Below are 23,155 nucleotides of genomic sequence, written 5' to 3'. Positions count from 1 at the left end.
TAATACAGTCAATATTGACAAGGATGTGGAGAAATCAGGGTCCTCGTGCATTGCTGGTATGAATAGAGACCTGTGCAGACTTTGTGGAGAATGGTAAAGTGGTTCCTTAATAAATTAAACATAAAATTACCATGTGATTCACCAAACTGCTTCTAGATGTTTATCCAAAGGACAGCCAAGTAGAGATTCGAAGAGGTATTTGTATACACATATTCAGAACACTGTATTCACAAAGAGCCAAAAGGCAGAAGCCATCCAACTAGCTACTTGACAGACGAATGGATAAGCAAAATGTGGTGCATAAAGATGATGGAATATTATTCAGCTTTAAAAAGCCAGACAGTTGCTACATATGCTACAAAATGAGCCTTGCAGACACTATGCTAAGTGACAATAAAGCAGTCCCCCAAAAGACAAATATATGGTTCTTCTTTTATGATCTACCTAGAGCAGTCAGTCTTAAGAGATTGTGGGTGGTCACAGAAGGGCGTTCATGGGGAGAGAGGTTCAGCTGAAGAAGATGAAAAAGTTCTGGAGGTTGCAAAAATCATGGGGATGTCCTTAAATGCCATACATAGAATAGTACAGCTAGATGGTACAAACAGTTGATTTCCAGTGATACCTTACACTCTATATGCATGCATGCATAAGCACCCCTAAATAATGTATGCTTGAGTTTTCAAAGCATGGACTTACTTTTCTAAGCTGGCAAACATTTCCTTTCCATGTGCATGAAGAAATGGATGCCAAGTCAGCTGGAGGCCCCACCCCCCAGTCAAGATAAGAACACTTTGCTTTGGCAGAAGCTGTTCTTGGTGATGGCCCAGCTCCCTTTCTGCCAGCTCCATCACTTACCTGCTGTGTACCCCACATGGGGAGGTGGGTGGGGAAATTATACCCTTCTCAAATCAGGTGTAAGGAGTCTAAGAATGTAAGAGATGGTGAGGAAATGGAGGGTGAGACTTTTCTCGCACATTTTTTTCTAGTCTTCTGGAGAGAAGCCTGATGGAAACCAGAACTGGATCCTCAATACTTCAGAAGCCATACTGCAAAGCATCCTGGGAGGAGAGGCCGAGAAAGCGAACCCAGGAAATACCAAATTAAATAACACAACGAAGGCTTAAATTTCCAAGTTGATTCTTGGGTCTCATTTATAAAAGTTAACAGGGCATATTTAATTTAGGAATTGGCTCACGTTCTTCCCTTACAGCTGAAACCTCATAAATGAAATATACTGGATGATTGCCCAGTGCGGAAATAAAAGTTATGAATAATGTTTCTATCTCAATCATTGTCAGGGCTTTAATATTCCTAATTACTTTAAAAAGCTAGATATTCAATATAGGAAAACTTTTTTTTCTTTTTATCTCCACTTGTGAGATTAGTGCAATTTAATAAGAGTCACTCTGTCGTCTTGATTCAGTGTAAACTGACATTTCATCCTTTTACTCTTCATTATTATATGGGGAAGAGGTTTATGACCAAGCATGCAGCCAGTCCATTTCCCCATATTGGTCTGTCTAAGCACTCAGATTTATCCATAAGAGCTGATGTAGCTACGCCCTAGGCTAAAAGTACCTCACCTCATGTTTTTTATGGAGCAGAAAAATGAGACCAGCCCTAAAGAAATGAGGCTGTGGAGTAAAAAAGGCAGTAAATGAATAAAAAGTCTCCTAATCCACACCCCAGAACTAATGTGGTCCCTTAATGACTGCCAAATCATAACCTGTTTGGGAGTCACAAAAGGTAGGATCAAGGTGGACAGCAGGATAGAAGCAGAAACATGTCTGCCACTTCGTAAATCTAAAGGTAAATTCTGGAACATGTGATTAAAGAGCTCTACACAAGAAGAGTCACAGGGGCTGGAGCGATAGCACAGCATGTAAAGCACTTGCCTTGCATGCAGCCAATCTAGTTTGTTCCCTGGTATCTCGTATGGTCCCCTGAGCCTGCTAGGAATGATTCCTGAGTGAAGAAACAGGATTAATCCCTGAGCACCACCAGGACTGGCCTAAAAAATTAGGGGACTTTTTATCCAGTTAGAAGTAAAAATTTTCATGGAATTTATTTGTGATTATGTCTTGTCTTTATGCCAATAAATGTGATCCATCATATGTAACTTCAGAAATGTCACTGTTTCAGGTTAAAGCACGGGCCTTGCACATGGCCATCCCCAGATCAATCCCTTGTACCTGCATATAGTCTCCCAAGCCCTGCCAGGTGAACCCTGAGCACAGAAGAGTGTAGCCAAAATAAATAAATAAATAAATAAACCAAATCAACCAAAAAATGTTACTACCCAGACCCTCACCAGAGGGAACTGACATATAGGATTCAGTCACCCTATACCTTTGGTAAATTATGAAAAACAACAACAACAACAAAAGCCCACAAAAAGCCAACAACAAACAACAACCAATTCTGAAGCTGACAGCAAGGATGACGAGCTTAAAAAAGTAAAAAAAAAAAAAAAATTAGAACCGAATTAAATGTCCGTCAATAAGAAACTGGTTAAATGCCAGTTTGTGGTAATCCATAAAATGAAATTCTATCAGGCCATTAAAAATTGAAAGGGAGATTCGTGTTTATTGACAAGGAAATGAGTGCAGGACATAAAGTTGGATTTAAAAAAAAAGTGTGTTACACAACTGACTGAAATACGAAAAGTTGCAGTCACTCTACGTGCTGAGGAAAAATGAGGAGAGAACCTAAAATACCACTCAGGGTTACTACGGGGCCCCATCTTTTTACCTATAATTTTGGTGCCATTTGAATATTTGAGGTTTGTTTTTTTTTTTAAAGATAATACAAGGAAGTGATGATCAAATTTTCTTATAAGAGGGTTATGGATGTGTATTTGTTGAGACTCATTCAGAAGTTTCTGGAGGGATCTGGACACCCATATGAAAATAGGTCCGAGGCCCTGGGGCAGGGCTGATCTCAGGCAGATAAACACCCCATAAACCAGCAGCCCCCAATACAAGTATTGAGTCACTATGTGACCTGGGGCTGATCCATCTCCACAGTTACCTCAGGGTCAAATCCCCCCAAAGTCCCTCTCTCATCCAAAACCTGCTCCAATAGTGCAGCCTACTATAGTCACCAAGACCGAACATTCAGAAGGCAGGAGAGAATCAAAACTAAAAGAGTTACACTTTAGGGACCTGAGAGAGCTCAGTAAACTGAGCCTGTGCTTTGCATATAGGAGGCCCAAGTTCGATCCCTGGTACTGCCTGGTCCCTCTGACTCTACCAGCACTGCTAGGAATGACCTTCAAGCATAACTTGACCCGAGAATAACCCCAGCACTGCCAAGTGTGGCCCCCAAACAACTCTGTCCCCCACCAAAATTAAAAAACAAAATGGCTCAGGTTTAGAATCTTTAGAATCCAGGTTTTGACTTGGTTAATAGTCCCAGTGGGATCACTTAACTAGCGTGTGTCTTGTTAGAATTTCCCTCACCTCTCTGTGCTTCTACAGTCCTAGCTGTAAAATGGAGGGGAATGGCAATTTCCATGCCGTACAGTTATAAAGGTTAAGTGAAGAGAAGAATGAAAAGCCAAGAGTGGAGTGAAATTTCGTTAAAAGTACCTAGCTCGCTCGCTCTCTTTCTCTACCAGCCAGCTGGTGTGTGGTCAGACATAGTAATGATAGCTGAAGAGTAGTAAAGGTGCAGCTAATGGAGAGTCCAGTTGGGAGAGGAAACTCGGGGCAGGCATGGAGAGGAATGTCACTCATTGAATGAGCACTCAAGAGGAAAGTGATCTATCTCTTAGAACTGGAGGGCTGACCCAGGCAAGGCCTCTGAGTCTCTCCATGGGACTCTCTCAATGAGTCTCTCAATGGTTTTTACTCACTGCTCTTGTGTGACCCTGTCTGCTGAACTTTTGAGGAATTCCAGCCAGGCAGGACTCAATTGCCCAGCCTGGACTTCATCACAAGTAAGAACCAGCTGGTGGAAACTGGAGACAAATCTCCACAGAGAAGAGAAAATTGCCCAAAGGTCAGAGTAGGAGCTTCAGTAGTAGGTCAGCAGTAGGAGCTGCTGGTCAACCCAGGGTCTGAGCAGAGGCTAGTACTGAAATCCAGGCAGGGCACCAAGATGGTCATGACACTGACTGGGAGAAGATTGTAAATGCCCTTACCCCAGCACTTCAAAATGGGCCAGGGTGCAGAACAATAGGAAGCCTTGTATGCACTGATCTAGTTGGATCCCTGGCTCCATTATAGTACCCTCCAGCCCACCAAGAGTGATCCCTGAGCACCGAGCCAGAAGTAAGCCCTGAACACTACTGAGTGTGGTCTAAAACCAAAACCAAACACACAAAAACAGGCTTGAGATTCATCCAGTGGTCTTAAACTTTTTAAACAGGTCACTGTCTCTCAGAACGTTGGAGGGCTGGACTATAGTAAAGACAAAAACTATGAATAAATTCCTATGCAGACTGCATATGTCTTATTTAGAAATGAAGAAACAAAACAGGAACAAATACAATATGTGGCCCATGGGCCATAGTTTGAGGACCACTGATTTAGACCATCCTGTGGGTTCAGGACCCCTGGCATAGTGATCCTTCTTTCATTCACTATGGGTAGATTTGATGGTACAAACAGTTTATGGACTGATTGCTCAGAAAGTTTGCTCATGAGGAATGGAGCCAGTGATATGAGGCAGCCTGTTCAGAAGCCAAATAAGCACCCACTAATAGGGTGAGCTCCCTACCTCTTGTGAAGACCAAGGTCCTCAAACACGCTGGCACTGGTTTACACAAACTTGGCAACCCTGGATTACAACCCCCAACTGGCTTCTCTGTACTTTCTAGTCTCACAGCAGGGAGCAGACAGGGGGACTAGCAGGTCTGGATCCAGATAAACGAGATCTACATGGGAGACCAAGTTACAGGAGACAGACAAGGGAGTCAAAATCCTCATCCCAGCCAATGTGACTCTCACAGGCTAAGTTCATGGAACATCTGGTTAGCCATGCCATGATACTTGTGTCCCTCAGGACCATTTTTGGTTCTCTAGAGTGTCCCCAGGCCCTGCTCCTCAACCTGGTCGCCTTCAAATCAGTTCACTCCATAGGAAAGAGATGTTACTAGAAGTTCAATGCCCAGGAATTTCTCATGAGCCCCAAAAGGATCCCAGACTCTAAGAGCCCAAAACAACCACCTAAACTCAGAGCAAAGCCATATCTAGAAGCCTAGCTTTGCTATTGGGAAGAGACTCCTCTGGGTAAAGGACTTTAATCAGAGTTTCTTGCCCAGCAAAGAAGGAAGGTCAGTAGGTCCACTGTACTCCCCTCCTCTGAAATCTTCTGACCACTGGGCCCTAATGGGGCAGGTGATGGGGGTGGCCCCAAAGAAATGGGGTGACTCTGAGCAGATCACAGAGCTTTACCACTTATTCAAAGTTACTATAGGCCAGCTTAGGACAGCAGAAACACTAGACTTCCCCATTAACGGAGGACTCTGAAAACATAAGACCAAGATACAAACTGACTGTTGGTTGACCACAGAATGGGCCAATGTGTGAAAGAGCCAATATGTGGAAGCTTGGAGAAAAATCAACCCAAGGTCAAGGCTCAGTCCTCAGCTGGGCTCTTGGCAGGTCAGTCCCACAGCACAGACAAGGCCTCGCCACTGGTTGTGACAAGCCTGTCCCAGGAGTATCTCTCTGGCTCAGAGCCCCAACTGCACCTCAACACATAAGAATGTCAGTACAAGACTCGTCTTGGATTTCCCATCTCCTTGGGGACAGAAGGGCTCACAAGAGCCCCCAGTCCCAGCTGTTAATTCCTTGAGCATCTCTGACTTCCTGGGTTTGCATTTCAATTTCATTCAAGTCTCGGAGACCTGTAGTAGAGGCAACACATGAAGATTCACAGGAGACTTCATGGATTCCTCATACACCAGTGCTTCTCAAATAGTGGGGCATGCCCCCCAAGGAAGGGCGCAAGGCTCCGTAAAGGGGGCATGTTTGACCTCGGCAAACACTGTCATAACAAGCTAAGCCCCATGTTTATGTCTCTGTATGTCTCTGGAGCTGAGAGTCGCTGTGTCCTGCTTCAAACCCCGCTTCGAAAAGCTATGCATTGCAAAACATGCTCAGTGTAGCCATTCATCCAGACATCACCTCTGATTAAAAAATCATATCAAATTATTATATATATTTTTGTTTTAAAGTTTTTTAAATAAAGATACTATTTACAGCTGTGCTGGGGGGCATGAAAAATGTTTTCTTCTTCGTAGGGGGATCATGACAAAAAATAATTGAGAAGCACTGCCATACACGTACCCAACCACATCAACCCCAAAGCATCAACCCCAGGCCTCAAGCGCCTCTACCCCAAGGACCAAGGGGTCAGCCATCTCACCAGCCACTGTTCAGCACCAAGAATTCAGCACATGCAGCACCCAGCATCCCTGTCCCCTCCAGATGTGTAGACTTACCACTGGAGCAGTCAGGCCCTCCCCAGCCAGGCTCACAGTGGCAGGTGTCCGGAGAGACACAGCGTCCGTGCACGCACTCCTCCGTACATAGGGCTGCGGGGAGAGACAGGGGAGGTATAGTGAGCATCACACATTGGATATGCTCTGGGGGTGCTAGAATGAGGGAGGGACTCCTGGAAGCCAGTCTCTGAGGGAATTCTGACACCTCTACCCAGATTGCACTTCCTCCCAATCTCCTTTCCCAACACCCTGCACTACCCCAGAAAAATGGCAGCCTTGAGGACTTTTGAAAGTCTTCCTCGCTCCAACTCACCCACACACTCTCACCCCTTAAATTTCCCCCTTAAATCCACCCACTGGCTCTTTCCCATGGAAGTCAGAGCTGACTTTTTTTTTGCTTCCCCTCGTTTCTGCATGCAAAGGACCCTGAAACTTTTCCGGCTGCCCAAGGACCAGCTCTTCTCACGTCTCCCACACCTTTCTGCCCTCCTCCCCGAATGTCCCTATTTTGGGGCTCTCAAATGTCAGCAAATCAGCAAAGCACACAAATACTAAGGAAAAAGCAACAGCTAATTATAAGAAAGTAATTAAGAGAGACATCCACGATGATGATAATTGTAATTAGAAAGTGCCTGGCAATTTCTTATCACGCCGTCAAACACTCCAGCCGGGGGAGCTGGAAGCTTCGGTTTCCATCAGCTACTCCAGCACAGAGCAGCTTATTGGTAAGTTTGCGGAAGGGAGAATGATTTCTCTCTTCCTTTGACATGTACATTTTTTTCAAGGTCATCCCTTACTCCCGAGAGATCTGCTCCACCATCTGATGCATCTGTGAAGGGTTACAGACCCTCCAGCACCCTGCTACGCCCCGCTGGTTTGAGAAGCTGGGAAATCAGCAGTGAACATCTATGCTGTCGATTTCTAAGAATCTAAATAAAGCTTTTCCCTCCCTCCCTCCTCTCTTCTTCTCCCTCCCTCCCTCCCTTCCCTTCCCTCCTTCCTTCCCTCCTCCCTCCCTCCCTCCCTCCCTCCTCCCCCTCCCTCCCTCCCTCCCTCCCCCTCCCTCCCTCCCTCCCTCCCTCCCTCCTTCCTTCCTTCCTTCCTTCCTTCCTTCCTTCCTTCCTTCTTCCTTTCTTTTCTCAGATATTAGAAATCTTTTCTCTAAAGAAACTGATCTGGGGGCCCAGAGAGATAGCACAGCGGCATTTGCCTTGCAAGCAGCCGATCCAGGACCAAAGGTGGTTGGTTCGAATCCCGGTGTCCCATATGGTCCCCCGTGCCTGCCAGGAGCTATTTCTGAGCAGACAGCCAGGAGGAACCCCTGAGCATCGCTGGGTGTGGCCCAAAAACCAAAACCAAAACAAAAAAACAAAAAAAAAAAAAGAAAGAAACTGATCTGGGTCAAGGGAGCAGGTGGCCCCAATAATGAGTTTTAGGCTGCCACTGCCCACAACCTGGCCTGGATGCCCACAGAGAAAGCGTTGCCAAATTTAACCAACATAATTCATGGGATGGCAAGTTCTGGGTCCACAGGCACTTCTATAGCTCTTCCCTTGGCCCTTGGACAGGTTGGCCCAGAACAGTATCTGTTCTGGTACCCAATACCTAGCTTCCAGGTACTGAAGAGAACTGTGGCCTCCTCTTCAGAGCTCTGAGCAGTAGCCCTGGCCCACCAGCTCCCCTGTTTCCTGGGGGGTAACTGGGGCCTCCACAGTACCCACCATGTACTCCACAGTACTCACCTCTTTGCTGGTAATACCCCAGCCAAGTCACCCCAGCACCTGACTTTTCCTGCTCCCAATAAACTTTCCAGACTATCTCAGACAGGCATATAGGACACCCAGTGTTTCTACCTTAACTGGGCATATGTGTGTGTGGGGAGGATCCCAACTAGTGGGTCCTCCAATCCTGGCTCAGTTACCTCTGCACCAAGCCCACTTCCATAGGCTCAAGCCCCTAGTCAGGGCCCTGCTTCCACATCTGGTTTCTACAATGGCAGCAGTGAGCAAGCAGCTGTTGTGTCTGTAAACATTTCAATGGGATTATTATGTTACTGACCCTACCCTGATCGGTGATTGTGCCCTGCCCTAGGGTGTGACCTGGCATTCTGCTCCCACCCTAGGGTGGTACCTGATTCTGCTCCCACCATTGGGTGGTGCCTGATCCCACCATTGGATGGTACCTGATCCCACCATTGGGTGGTACCTGATTCTGGGGGATAAAAGCAAGGGTCTGTGGAAGGCAGGGGGCTTTTTGGCTGGAACTGATGCTGAGGCTTTTGGCTTCAGTCTTGTCCTCCAAATAAAGCTGATATTTTCACAAGCCTGACTGTCTGCTAGCCTTTTATCCGCTGCTTCACCTCAGAACCGCTGGCTGAACAGGGTGGCAGACGTGTGCTCCAGAGCTGGAGGGGAAAGACCTCATCCTCCATCCCTCCATCAGTCAACCCCATCAAGGGCTGACTTGCAACAGCTGCGATACAAAGCATGAACCCCAGCAGCCAGGGCTGAAAAAAATGTGAGGGAATCACATCCAATCATAATGGAGAAACAGCAGCGTAAGTACTGGAGGCCTTCCTAAGAAGTGTGGATTTGGAGGCGTTAGGCAAGAAGTTCTTGGGGTGATCCAGGCCATGGGCTTTGTTTTTTTTTTTCTGCCTGACATTCTCCCCAGCTGGGCCAGAGGGAGAGCAGGGGTGCTGGGTACTCTCTAGGCAAAAATGGGGGTAGGGTGGGGTGTGTGTGTGAGCCTCACAGGGTGAGGCTGTCTGTGATCAAAGTAAGAAGGATAAAAGATAAAGATCATCCCATATCCTACCCTCTCCTCTGCCCCCAGAGACATGACCACCAGCCTGTCTCCTATGCACTCTCCCTAGTCATGAGAAAGGGGCATTTGGATGCTCTGAGCAAGCTTCCTGGTGTCTCTCCCTCTGGTCCCTGCCCAGATCCAAATGCCCCCCCCCCCAATCTATCATACACAACCCATCTTGGCACTCACACTGGCTCCTGGTGATCCTGCATACAGAGGACAGCTGTTCTGCACCTGGGCTTGCTGTCCCCTCCCCTGCATACGTCCAGTGTTCTTCCTGGGCTATGTGCTTGTCCAAATGTCCATTCATTCATATTTCATAGGTGTTGTTTAGACAGTGTTGTTTGAGGCATGAAATATTGATAGCGAATACCCAAGGCTCATATGACCGTGTCAGGCAATCGAGCTACAGAGTGAGGACATGTCCTGGAGGTGGGGGCATGTGGAGTGCTGTAGGGAGAGCCTTCTTCAGAAGACTGGGGGCTTACCTAGCAGACCCTACATCTCCTGGAGTTCCACATAGATAGGCTGGCCCAGGAAGGGACTGAGGCAGACCCTGTAGCCCTTGTCTCCAGCTCCTTTACTCCAAATGCAGGCATGAGCACAGGTGATATTCCCACACTGCACATCCATCAGACAGACATACAGGGGCTGGGGGACATGACCAGCTTGAGTATAGGGTCAGCCATCACCCACTCCAGGGAGACTGAGAACTATGACCTGCTGTTTCTCAGCATACTCTGAGTTATACTCTAGGTACTTTGCATTCCAGATGCTATACACTCAAGGTGCTTTGCCTTGGGTACTTTATCTACTAGGTGTTTTATCTTCTAGGGGCTTTATCCTCCAGATGTTTTGCCTTCCAGGTGCTTTGCCCTTTCGATGCTTTATCCCCCAGGTACTTTATGCTCCAGGTGCTTTATCCTTTGGGTGCTTTATACCCAGGTGCCTTACTATCCACGTGCTTTGCCCTCCTGGTCCTTTATTCCCTACATGCTTTATCTTCCAGGTGTTTTACCCTTCAAGTGCATTCATTATTCTCTACATGGCTGATTCTCCAGGTGTTTTATCTTGGGGGTCTTATACCCCAGGTGCTTTGCCTTCCAGGTGTTTGATCACCCAGATGTTTTACCCTCCAGGTATTTTTGCCTTCCAGGTACATTTGTAGGAAACTGTAGCCAAACTCAGTGACTATAAACAGGCTGCACCCTGAGTTTTGGTTTGCACTCATTTAGGCCATTTGGCCATTCCCAACCTGGACAAATGACTTCCATCCTGTGTCAGCCCCCCTCTGTTTGGCAGGGACAGTGATAGGTCTATGGTCTAGGTTTCTGAGGCAGAAACAGACTTGCTGACAAGTTCCCAGAGCAGGCAGGGGTTGCCTCAGTGCTGTGTAGGTCCAGCTCTAGGAGTAGAGCCTCTATTCTTCCTCCATGTGGAGGACAGGGTGCAGGCACATGACTAGACCCTGGTTAGGACAGGTTGGAGACAGCCCCACCTATACCCATGTTGACAAGGCCAGTGTAGTGAATGATGCTGATGAATGCAATTTTAACTCCGTATCTTTCAATGACAAGTATTAGACTAAGCAAATCATGGAACCTTCTGTGCCTCAATTATCTCATCTGTAAAACAGATAGTGCCAGCCTCATAGGTGGTTGCAGAAATTCCATGAGGCAGCATGTACAAAGTGCTGATGCCAGCACACAGGAAGTACTCACTAAGCATGAGCTGCATGTACACACACACACACACACACACACACACACACACACACACACACATGACAGCACTTCCCATGTCCAGAACACTGGGCCCTTTTCCAACCCCCAGACCTTTTAACCTCTGTCATAGGCAGTCCCAACCATCATTATGTCTTCCTGCCACCTGGCATACAATTGCTCGGCATTTCTGGGTCTAAGTAGGGGACAAGGAGGAAACAATTGTCTCACCTTCAGAACAGTCACAGGTGGTCTCCCAAATCACTATAGCCTATTTCTTGGCCTCAGGGACAGGGTATTTAGGGCTTGGCAGGTGGGTGGAATGAGGCAAGGTCCCAGATCTAGCTTTGCAGGTTTATGTCCAACAGCATCTCTTAGTGATGATCAAAAAAGTGACTTTTCAACCGAAGTGCCCCATGAGAGGATAGGGGATGAGGGAGACTTTGAATAGAATACTGTGTGGTTAGGAGAAAAGGTGTAGCCTTGCAATTTGTGGCTGGATCTGGAGAGATCATGTTAAATGATATACTCAGTAGGAAAAGGATAAATACTGAATGGTCTCAGCCATGTATGGTATTTAGAGAATAACATGGAGAATAGACAGTGATGGATGGAGATGAACCCATGGCCTTGGGTTATACCTGAGATTACTGGGAGGTGTGGGGGCAGGAGAGGTGAAGAGAGGTGGCATAAGGACAGCAATAGAGGGCAGGGGTACTTCAGTGGTGGTAAAAATGCAAGAACTTTGCAACCCAAGCCCATAAATCTTAAAGCTGATATTCACTAAACTACAAGAAAAATGTAAAGTTGGAGAGCCTGGAAGGTGCTTGCCTTGCAAATGGCCAGTTCAATTCTAGGTACTGACAGAACCAGGAGTGATGCCTAAGCACAGAATCAGGTGTGAGCCCTGAGACACCAGAGGCAAGAGTGAGCCCTGAACACATCTGGGTCTGCACCCCCCCCTTCAAAGAAATCAGAAAGATGTCATAGGGCTCAAGTATAAGGATATAGCTCAGTCCACTCAGGGCCTGTTTCTGACACCAAGTAGTCTGAGCATTCAAAGGGTGTTTCTGTAGGCGAGGAGCAGCCCCCACTGTGGACACACAGGAGAACATGAACAGGTGGTCAGGAGCTGACACAAACTTGAGCCTCAAACTGAGCTGATTCTGGAGAGGCCTGTTTCTGGAAAGTTCTATTGGCACGCAGCCAGGCCCACAGGTTGGACTATCATTCGTGGCTGCTTCTTGCACTGCTGAGACGGATGGGCAGCAGAGCCTGAAATAACATCCGGGGCCTGAGGCATGACACATGTGCTATATGTGAGGGCCTGTGCTTCCATCCACCCACCACCAATACACTCACTTTACCAATACATACACCATCAATACTCACACATCGCCAATATATACACACACACCACAACAACAACACCAGACACATATATCATCAACACACACAAATACCACCAATACACTGACCACCAAAAGCATCCACATACTACCAACACAACACACACACCCTCACCATCAACATCATCATGCATACCCCCCAACCAAAACATACACAATAGCACCTACCATTACCAACACACACAAAATTGGGGGAAGATACCCTTCCACTGCTGAGGAATCCTGGTTCGGTGGAACATTGAGCCATATGCCTTCAGCCCCTTCTCATCTCTATTCTTTGGCCACTGATTTCTCTCCAGACCAAATTAAAAGAGCCCAATAATTGCTCAGGATATACTAAAAGCTGCAGCTCCTTTCTAAAGCAAAATTCAGACCATCCCAAGAAATAAGGTATCATACAGAAAAGCACAGTCAGACCTGAAGAAGGCCATTAACTAAGACACCTCATGCTTGTGAGACTTGGAGACAAGGACCAGGGAGCAGGCTTGGCTGCTCAGAATGGGACGACACAAGGTTGTATGGTGATTCCTCTGTCCCAGGTTGTTTTCCATTGTGGCAGGTTTGCACTCAGCACTCAGTGGTCCACCCATAAGCTCTACCAATGAACACTCTCCTGATCACAACATCCCAATTACCACATTCCACTCTCCACCTCCATCTTCCAATCTCCACCACCCTGCATGCTCTCTGCCCCTCTTCCCCCATATCAATCACCCCCCTCTCCAGTGCCCTGGAAGCTCATCTCCATGGACAGTCCTCAGGCTTTCCCTCTGGCTTCTGGGTCAGTGGACTGAAACAGGAAGGGGCAGGCTTTCCAACCGCTGTTTGGAACCCTCCTTCCAAGCAAAGACCCAAGGATTTTGTATCAATGCCAGCAGGAAGACCAGCTCTGCATGGGGCCCAGCTCCTCCCACTCCCAGACCCTTCCACTCTGGCAGTAAACTCTCCTCCACCACCAGCCACTGGTACTTGCCAATTCATTCACTTGTCCATCCCTGAACCATGGTCAACACTTTGTGTCTGGCATCTCCCCACTAGGGAGGAGGGTGAGGGAAGGGTTCCTGTCTGGAGACCAATTCCAATCAGGTCTGATTCTAGCCCAGTCTAACGAAGATTCTAGTCTTCCATGCAGTCAGCACGGCAGGGGTATAAATGTATTCTGAGACTCATGGGCAAGGCCAGGCAGATGTGTTTGGAAAGAGCCTATAGTACACCCCCCAGGATCCAGTGCTGTCTAGGTGGAACTTGGGTCTTCTCTGCAAACAATCTGCTGAGCCCATCATGGGTTCATCCCTCCCAGCAGCTCAGTTTGCCTCAGAATCAATCCTCCATCCCATTAACATTCCATCCAAGACGAGCCCCGAGTCCCTGGGGTGCTCCTGGTAATATATTTTGCCCGGCGTTTTGCAAATGGTCTTACTAGTTAATGGAACTATAAAAATTACTTACATGGAAAGGTCAAGATAAATAAAGACAACCTGGCCAACAAGACTGACACCCAGCTAGGACAAAAGAAGGCTAGAAGCTCAGTGGGAGTTAAGGGGGAGGGAGGATCTGGGGGCTCTCGGAATTCCACATCATCTGCTTTTGAACCCCAAGTCCCCAGTGCCCAAGGGCACATTGATCAGGCTCCATTAGCATTCCCGTTCACTTGTCCCAAGATTCAGCCTGGAAATGAAGTGGCCTATATCCAAGAGAACCCAAGTGCTGTTGTATGCCTGCCACCAGACACAAGGTCACCCAGTACCTGAGGGGTGGGAGGTCCGTGCTGGGGAGCCATAGAAGAAAATTCCACAACAAGGAAGGCATCAGATATGGATAGGAGCCAGCCCTGGGCCAGCTCCATAGCCAACAAGACCCCAAACAGTTGGTCCTGCCTCTCTCTAACCCTAGACTTGACTTTTGTTTTACTGTGGCCACATTTGGTCTCAAGACATGGTCAATTTCAAAAGTGGAACTTCCAAGCCAGCTTGATAGTACAGTGGGAGGATGTTTGCTATGCACATAGCTGACCCAGGTTTGATCCTGTATTTTATAGGGTCACCTAAATTCCATTAGGAATGATCCTTGAACACAGAGTCAGGAATAAGCCCTGAGCACATTGGGATGGCCCAACATCAAACCAAAATGAAAGCAGGATTTCCTCAGTGGGGCGATGGCATAAGGTTCTTAGTGTCAAAAGTTCTTCTGATCTCAGGTTTGTGAACTGTGTGGCCCCTTCTCCCCAATGCGGAACCCTCGGGGGGCTCACAGGATTCAGAGATGGGTACCCGGGAGTTCTGAGCTGAACTTTAAGGGGAATTTACCCTCTGGGTATTCACACAAACACTCATCTCACTTATTCCCACAGGCAGGACCATGGGCAGATAAGAAAACAGATTCAGAGGCTAGGTCCTGGATCCAAATTCTGATGGATCCAAGTTTGCTTTTTGGTCTGTTTTTATTTTTGTTTTTGTTTTTGGGTCACACTCGGCAGCACTCACGGGTTATTCCTGGCTCCACGCTCAGAAATCACTCCCGGCAGACTCGGAGGACTATATGGAATGCCATGACTCGAACCACTGTCCTTCTGCATGCAAGGCTATCTCTCTGGTCCAAGATTTTTTTAAACTTTATTTATTTATTGGTTGGTTGGTTGTTGGGCCACACACAGAGGTGCTCAGGGGTCACTCCTGGCTCTGCACTCAAAAATTGCCCCTACTAGGCTGGGGGGACCATATGAGATGCCAGGAATCAAACTGGGCCCCTGCTGGGTTGGATGCATACAAGGCAAAAGCCCCACCGCTGTTCTATCTCTCTGGCCCCTGGATCCAAGTTCTGATGATGCCATTTTGTGTGACAGCACCTCGTCTAAGCAGTCTTTTCATCTTTAAAACGGTGACAGGCACCCCATCTTTTAACGCTGTGCTGCAGAGCTTAGTCCTGCTTCATGTCAGTGGCTTAGAGTAGAGCACAGAGTCACTTTGCTATTCTGGATATGAAATCTCTCCCTGGCCTCTGAGCAAGCACTCACTTCAAATGCTCTTATTTGTTTCTGTTTTGTTGTTGGGCCACACTTGTTGAGGCTCAGGGGGTTATTCTGGGCTCTTGCTCAGGGATCACTATTGGCATGGCTCTGGGGACCATAAGGGATGCTGGAGATTGAACCTGAGTCAGATGCATGCAAGGCAGATGCCCTACCTGCTGTACTATCGCTCTGGCCCTCCAAATTTTTATAAGATGCTGAATAAAAACCAAGAAAGCCACAGCAAGGACACCACAGCTCCTGCCTGGGGCACCCACAATTCATGAGGGGAACACAGAGAGAGAGAGAGAGAGGGTGATACTGCAGCGCTAGTATCTGACTACAACCCTCTGTGGGAGAGGTGCCCTGAGAACACTGGGGCTGATGGTGCTGAGACCCTGTTCAGCAATCAGGACATGTCCCAAGAGAAGGGTGTTTCTCACAGTGGAGGTGATGCTCAGAGGTAAAATCAGCATTTATTGAGTACCTGCTCTGTGCCAGACATTGCATCCAGACCCCTTGTTCCGTACACCCACAAAGTGCTTCCTTGGAGGGTTTTCTTCTGTAAGGATAAAACTTTCATGAACTTTCTTCTTTTCCTCCTGTCCCCATCTGCCCCACATGTTCCTCACTTATGAATGAATTCCAGGCCCCTCCCCACCATCAGCCTGGTCCTTCACGCACCTGGAATCCATCCAGCTCTCCCACCACATTCCTGCTTATCCTTCACATCTCACATGGATGTCCTTTCTTCCAGGAAGCCTTTCCTGACTGTACTGCCCTCTCCCCTACCCTGGGCTGGGTTAGAAGCTGGTTTCCATTAGGAGCCACAGCACTGACTTCTTTGTGTTACTCTCTGTCTCTCAAAAGCTCAATGAAGGTGAAGAATAGGTCTCTGGCGTTCCTCCTGAGAGGAGGTGTTCACAAGACATGTTGAATGAGAAGGAAGGCTCACTCCTTTCCCCTTTCCTTCAGAGGCCTGTGTGTCAATGAAACCATCCATGCACTCTCTCAACATTGAATATGTCACTGTGCTCAAGAATCAGGGTCATACCGTGTTCCCTACAATCCCGGTGTCTCCTACCTATGCTCAGGACTGAGTTGTCTGCAGCAGTGATTGTTTTGTTTTTGTTTTTTTTTTTCCCTCTAGAGAATCTCAGTCACTCTCCAGCTTGTGGGACTTCCTCCCCCAAGTCCCAACAGGAAGGATTTTCTGTCTGGGTCTTGGGTCGAATCCTGATGCACTAGCATCTGATGACAAACTTCCCCGGGGACTCTTTAATCTCTGCCAGTCACCCCAAGTTATTCATCTGCTTCTCAGAGCTCATCTCAATAATTGTTTATCAATTAAGATTGCCAGCTTGTCAGAACGCCCTATTGGACTCCTGCGTGAAGCAATCACTTTCAACCGCAGTAAATAAAGGTTTCAGCCTGGCAGTCAATTCCCTTTATCTATGCTGCAGCACCCACCGGTCTGTGGAAGCTCCAGGTCCCCCCTGCTTCCCTTGGGTAGGATAGTACAACCCCCTACCCCCTGCTGAGCTGTGCAAACCAGCCAGCTTGCTTCCTACAAGAGCCACAGCTTTTCCACTTGTTAATGATGTGGGAGCAGACGGCCTGAGTCAGCAGCCCTTAGTAGCCGACCCCAGAAAATCTTTTTCTGGTCTTTTTCTCCCCCATTTGACAGATGCCAGCCTTCCTCCAGAAAGACACATTCCCACTGATTGATTTTTTTTTTCCCTTTGGGAAATTGATCCTCACCACCTACGAGGAAAGCATAACATGAGGCCTGTCGAGCATTTTGTAATGCTCTGATTTAAAAGCGAGTCCCCAGCTTCTGCCTTCCCTGAGAAAAGAGTAAGTCCCTTTTTACACACATGAGTAATGCCTCAGGGATAGAAGTGGGTTTTGGGGTGCTGGGCAATGGACCTTAGGATGTCCAAGCCAAGGGAGGCATCTCAGCTCCCCCAACTTCAGCCACTTAGACCTGGGGTCAGATGTACTGCTTCAGTCTGGTGGCCTAAAGACTTTGGTGACATGGTTGGCAAGTGGTGACCGCAGGACACCTCAGGCTCTCCGTTTGTGAAACTGGCCCATGAAGGGCTGCCGAGAGGGATTCTGGACAGCAGCCCACAGCGCAGATTCCAGCCAGGGCCCCCATAGGCCTGTCAGACTATGGTTTGTACAGGCACTCAGAATGGAAAGAGAAAGCCTCAGTTTACCCTTGCCAAGTGAAGGAGCTACAAGAAACTATATTTCACACTTTAAACATTCCTGCAAATTCCTGGAACTGGAACCTAATAATTTCCCAATTTTCCATGGGCTTGATTCTGCCCCAGATCTTAAGTCCAGGAAACCAAGAGATAATGGAGAATATCTAGAGAAGGGTCAGACAGAAAACACAACAGACTCTGAATGAGACAGACTGCCCTATGAATCCTCCATCTCTGTAGCATTCTTGTCACCTGACAAGTAACGCCAAGACCCTGTTTTTTCTATCAAAATCCACAAACCGAACCACACTGAACTAAGCCATACTAAAGTTCCTTCCCTACTAGAGAGTTTCTTTCTTTTTCTACTTTCCAATAAACTTTTTTATTTGTTTGTGCTGGGGACATACCCAGTGATGCTCAGGAATTTTTTCTGGCTCTTCACCCAGGAATTATTCCTGGTAGTATTCAGGGAATCATAGGTGGGTGCTCAGGTCAGCTACATGCAAGGCAAGCATTCTCATTGTACTATTCCTCCAGCTCCTCTGGCCCTGATCTTTTTGTTTTTTAATTTGCTGTTGCCCTTGAAGCAAGGCACAAACTCAGTTCTAAGAGAATTGAGGACTGGAGACATAGCACACAGTGTGTTTTGATTCAGAGAAGTGATATAAGTGAGTAAGTCCTGAGCAGTTTCATCATAGGAAAAATTCTTTTTTTTTTCATCTTGTGTCTGTTATGAGATGAGGGATTTACTAAGTGTGTTGTGCATACGCTTACACTTGGATGGTGCCATCTGTCAATCATTCTCAATAAAATAGAAAAAGTTTGGAAAGTTCTAGAAAGCCTCAGGAGGATATGCAGGGAGAAAAATTCTTCCTGATGTGCAGAACATCCCTGAATCATGAACTAGGATGGTCACCCCGATTTCTAGGATAGAATTGAGCAAGAACAGCCTCTTTTGTGGCTGTTAGATATTGAGTTGTTGAATGTATTTTCTCAGCAAAACAGAAATACCATTAAAACTGTAAAAAGGGGCCAGGAAGGTGGCGCTAGAGGCAAGGTGTCTGCCTTGCAAGCGCTAGCATAGGACGGACTGTGGTTCGATCCCCCGGCGTCCCATATAGTCTCCCCAAGCCAGGGGCGATTTCTGAGCACATAGCCAATAGTAACCCCTGAGTGTCAAACGGGTGTGGCCCAAAAACCCAAAAACAACAATAAAAAAAAAACTGTAAAAAGAAAATAAAAGGAGTCATAGCGATAGTACTGCATGTAAAGTGTTTTAGCCTTGATTACGGCTGACATAGTTTTATCCCTGGCACCCCATATGGTTGCCTGAGCCCCACCAGAAGTGATTCCTGACTGGAGAACTAGGAGTATGCCCTGAGCACAGTTAGGTATGGCTCCTCAAATTTATAAAACAGGTTTAGGACTGTCTGGAAGCAGAGGATCTGCCTTGCCAGCTTAAGGCCACAAATGTGATTCCAAGGACCATTCATGGGACACTCCTAAGTGTGGTCCTGGAGGGTAAGCTGCATGGGCCCCTCATTGCCTCATGGCGCATGCAGCTCAAGCACCCTGCATCTCAGCATGCGGCAGCCTGGCCACCACAGGAACATCCACGCAGGCAAGGGAAGTGGGAAAACTGGAACAGAGAGCATGAAAACCGATATGAGGAAGATGTGAGGAATTCAAGGAAGGTCCAGAACAGTGGAAGAGGAAGACATTAGCGTCGCCATTATCACAGGGATCTTGGGAAAGGGACTTGGGATGGTTCTCTTGAGGAAGATTACTGGGCTCAGAATCCATCCCAGGGCACCATCTGAGATCAGCTCTGTAGCAGAGTTATAGCCTATAGAGTCGGCCCAGCTCAGCCAGAGGCCTTGGACCTCTGCCGTACAGCGGGGCAGTGGGGGCCCTCAGCACTGCAGTGAGACTACAACACAGGACTGCCGGGCATAGCACAGCCTGAGACAGGGACCAAGTCCCCACCTCCCATTGTCACCCACCTCAGTTTGACAGACTCTGTTCTGTTTCCTTTTCTCTGAAGCCTCCTGCTCCTGCACCCACTTCCTGATTTCTCCTTGCAACCCCTTCCCCAATAGCTCTGAGGTCCTCTGGCCCCCATCTCCAAACCCTCTACCCTTTCTCTAGGGGGTGAGCTGGGGTACAGGAGGGAGGATTGGAGACATCAGCTACAGAATGTACAGCTCATGTTAGAGCTCTCTGCAGGGAGGACCTCAGGGCAGGAACCCCAACTGCTCAGCTCAGCTCTTGAGAGTTCACAGTGCTCCTACCACATGACAAGTCCACCAGCTCCTGTCCTCAGACCCTCCTTCGCTGCACTCCTAGGGGACAAGCTCCTTGGGAACAGAGGGTCCTCCTCCCCGTCCTGTTGTCCACCCTCCCCTGTGTCCTCAAGGTTCAATCCAGGCCCTGCTCTTTGCAGTGAGGTAGGGTGGGGTGAGTTGGGTAGAGAAAGGAAAGACCCGAAGAAAGATTAAACTGATTTCTGCCTCTAATTTTCAGAGAGTGTAATAGTTATTACTCCCGTGGTACTTTAAATTTTCTAAAGCTCATTTACAGTTACTATTTCTTTCACTTTCCCAACTCCCTGAGAAGTTGGCACAACGGGTGTGTTAACCCCATGGACAGAGGGGACAGTAAGGGGCTCCTGGCTGGCCATGGGCCCTGCCTTGTCCCCAGGCCAGCCCCTGGATCCCGTCTCCTAGAGCAGCGGCAGCACCACCTCACCTACCACAGAGACCTGGTTCAAGCCTGACAGAGGGACACCGGATGATCTTTGAGAAGAGACTGGAGCCAGTCTTCCTTCCTTCCTTCCTTCCTTCCTTCCTTCCTTCCTTCCTTCCCTTCCCTTTCTCCTTCCTCTCCTTCCCTCCTCCTTCCTTCCTTCCTCCCTCCTCCCTCCTTCCTTCCTGTCCCTCCTTCCTTCCCTTTCTTCCTCCCTCCTTCCCTCCCTCCCTCCCTTCTTCCTTCCCTCCCTTCCTTCCTTTCTTCCTTCCTCCTCCCTTCCTTCCTTTTCTCCTCCTCCCTCCCCCCTCTCTCCTTCCTTCCTTCCTTCCCTCCTTCCTTCCCTCCTTCCTTCCTTCCCTCCTTCCTTCCTTCTTTCCTTCCTTCCTTCCTTCCTTCCTTCCTTCCTTCTTCCTTCCTTCCTTCCTTCCTTCCTTCTTTCCTTCCTTCCTTCCTTCCTTCCTTCCTTCCTTCCTTCCTTCCTTCCTTCCTTCCTTCCTTCTTCCTTCCTTCCTCCTTCCTTCCTTCTTTCCTTCCTTCCTTCCTTCCTTCCTTCCTTCCTTCCTTCCTTCCTTCCTTCCTTTCCTTCCTTCCTTCCTTCCTCCCCCTCTCCCTCCCTCCTTCCTTCCCTTCCCTCCTCCTTTCTTTCTTCCCCCCCCTTCCCTCCTTCCCCCTTCCTTCCTTCCCCCTTCTCTCCTTCCCTGCCTCCCTCCCTCCCTCCCTCCCTCCCTCCCTCCCTCCCTTCCTTCCTTCCCTCCCTCCCTTCCTCCACCTGGCCCACACCAGGCACAATGCTCAAGGGTGGGCAAGAGGGAGCCACGAGGGCTGGGCAGAAGCAGGCTCCAGCTGCCAAACAGTGGCCCTGCCGCTCAGGCTTCAGACACAAGTCATTCAGCCCTTTAAACACATCCATAACTCGCTCCTTCCGTCGCAGGCCACCCACTGCGAGCACAAACAGCTACAAGGTTTTTCCCCAAACAGCTAGAACAGATCGGGCTAGCTCAGAGGCCTGTGGTTACCATGGCATCTGAGGAGCCCTGTGCAGCCCTATGGATTCTCCAGGCTCAGACAAAGGCCCAGGAGGGCAGCATGACCCGCAGGGCATCAGAGCATCTCAGCTTCTCCTTGCAGAGAGGGGACAGAGGGGAGAGAAGGATCCAGGGATATGATGGGCATAGGAGCAGAGATCAGCAGAAAGCTCCCGATGAGGAAGTACAGCAGTGTGGCTAAACTGTAGCATGTGTCCAAACCTTGACCCTGCATGCACTAAGCAGCCATGACAGCAAGATACCAACCAGCTCTCTACCCTGCCAACTCCATGCAATGCCTGTAACAAGGGTCAGAGAAATTGTGCAGTGAGCATGGCATTTGCCTTGTAAACTGCTGAGTTTGGTTCGATCCCTGGTACCATATATGGTCCATTAAGTCTATCAAGAGTGATCCCTAAGCACAGAGTCTGGAGTCAGCCCTGGCACCTCTAGGCATGGCTCAAATACCCAAATACTCAAATACTCAAATACTATGTGAAGAAGAGCTCAGGGGTTTCTCCACAGAAAGACTTGTAGCCAGATTCGAGGGCCACTGTCTGCAGCCCCTTAGATCCTTACGATCTGTGAATCCCAATCTCAGCATGGGGAAAGCTCTGGACACCCTGTGTTTTCTGAGTTGTAGCTCCAGCTCACATCAGAGACTCGGCTACTCTACTAGTCTTTTGGCCCTGGATACTCATAGCAGAGTATGTTTTGTGTCTTAGTTTTTGTTCTATTTGATTTTTTTTTTTTTTTGGTTTTGGGCCACACCCGGTAACGCTCAGGGGTTACTCCTGGCTATGCGCTCAGAAGTTGCTCCTGGCTTGGGGGATCGAACCGCAGTCCGTCCAAGGCTAGCGCAGGCAAGGCAGGCACCTTACCTTTAGCACCACCGCCCGGCCCCTCTATTTGACTTTTTGATCAATTGTTCTAGATGACACCTGAAGAGGCTCAGGGCTAGTGCTCAGGGAACATTTCTGGTGGGGCTTGAAGACCATATGGGATGCTAAGAACGGAGCCTCGATTGACTGTATGCAGAGCAAGTGCCTGCCCACTGTGCTATCTCTCCAGCCCTCCATCAGATTTTAACGGGAGAGAAGACACAGTATCCCTTGCCCGAGTCTCTTTTCTCATCACCTGGACAAGCTCTCTCCATCCTGGGAACCATGAAGGACACCTTTGGGTGACATTAGTGGATACCTTCAAGATCAGGAATTACCAGGACAGATTAGAGGACCTGAAAATGACTGGGTCATCAGAGAGGAAAAAATGAGAAGCTTAACCAGCTGGCAAGTTGGGAGATGCTTTTTCTCATACAACAACCTCCAGCCACCCTGGGGCTCTGTCTTCCATGATCCAGGTGTGGCCCATCCCTAGGAAAACATCTTGGCTTTGAGTCAGAAGATCTATGCTGGCCCCTCTCCACTCACAAGGTCTCAGCTCTCTCTGTATTCCTGCTCTGTGAGTTGTGGGGCCAGAGGCCACAGCAGAGCAAAGACTGGAGTGGAGGAGGTACACCCCAATATCAGGACTGCCACATGGGATCCTCCCCACCAGGTTCTGCAGTGCTGGCACAGGGAATAAGTCTGCATGTGGGATGCCAACCCTGGGAGAGATTCATCATCGGAGCAGCCAGGGAGCTGGGGACAGGAGCGGGAGGGCCACTTTGGGGGAAGGATATTAACAGTTCCAGCTGACCAGAAGTCCCTCATCACCTTTAATTCTCCCAGAGGGAGCCTGTCCGGGCTGAATTATCTTCCGTGGGAGGGAAAAGCA

The 23,155-nt window shown here is 48.4% G+C and overlaps 1 protein-coding gene across 1 annotated transcript in view; it reads right to left on the bottom strand.

Moving 5' to 3' along the window:
* The window catches only part of MEGF11 (multiple EGF like domains 11), a 332,603-nt gene that overhangs the window by 170,954 nt on the left and 138,494 nt on the right, over positions 1-23,155 (bottom strand). Inside the window, 1 exon segment of the mRNA XM_049777656.1 lies at positions 6,452-6,544. Within this exon segment, the coding sequence (XP_049633613.1) occupies positions 6,452-6,544 (93 nt within the window).

Source organism: Suncus etruscus, chromosome 1 (assembly GCF_024139225.1).
Source record: "Suncus etruscus isolate mSunEtr1 chromosome 1, mSunEtr1.pri.cur, whole genome shotgun sequence".
In the NCBI taxonomy this organism is placed as follows: domain Eukaryota; kingdom Metazoa; phylum Chordata; class Mammalia; order Eulipotyphla; family Soricidae; genus Suncus; species Suncus etruscus.
The sequence above is the reverse complement of the archived record's forward strand: the minus strand, read 5'-3'. Positions and strand labels throughout refer to the sequence as shown.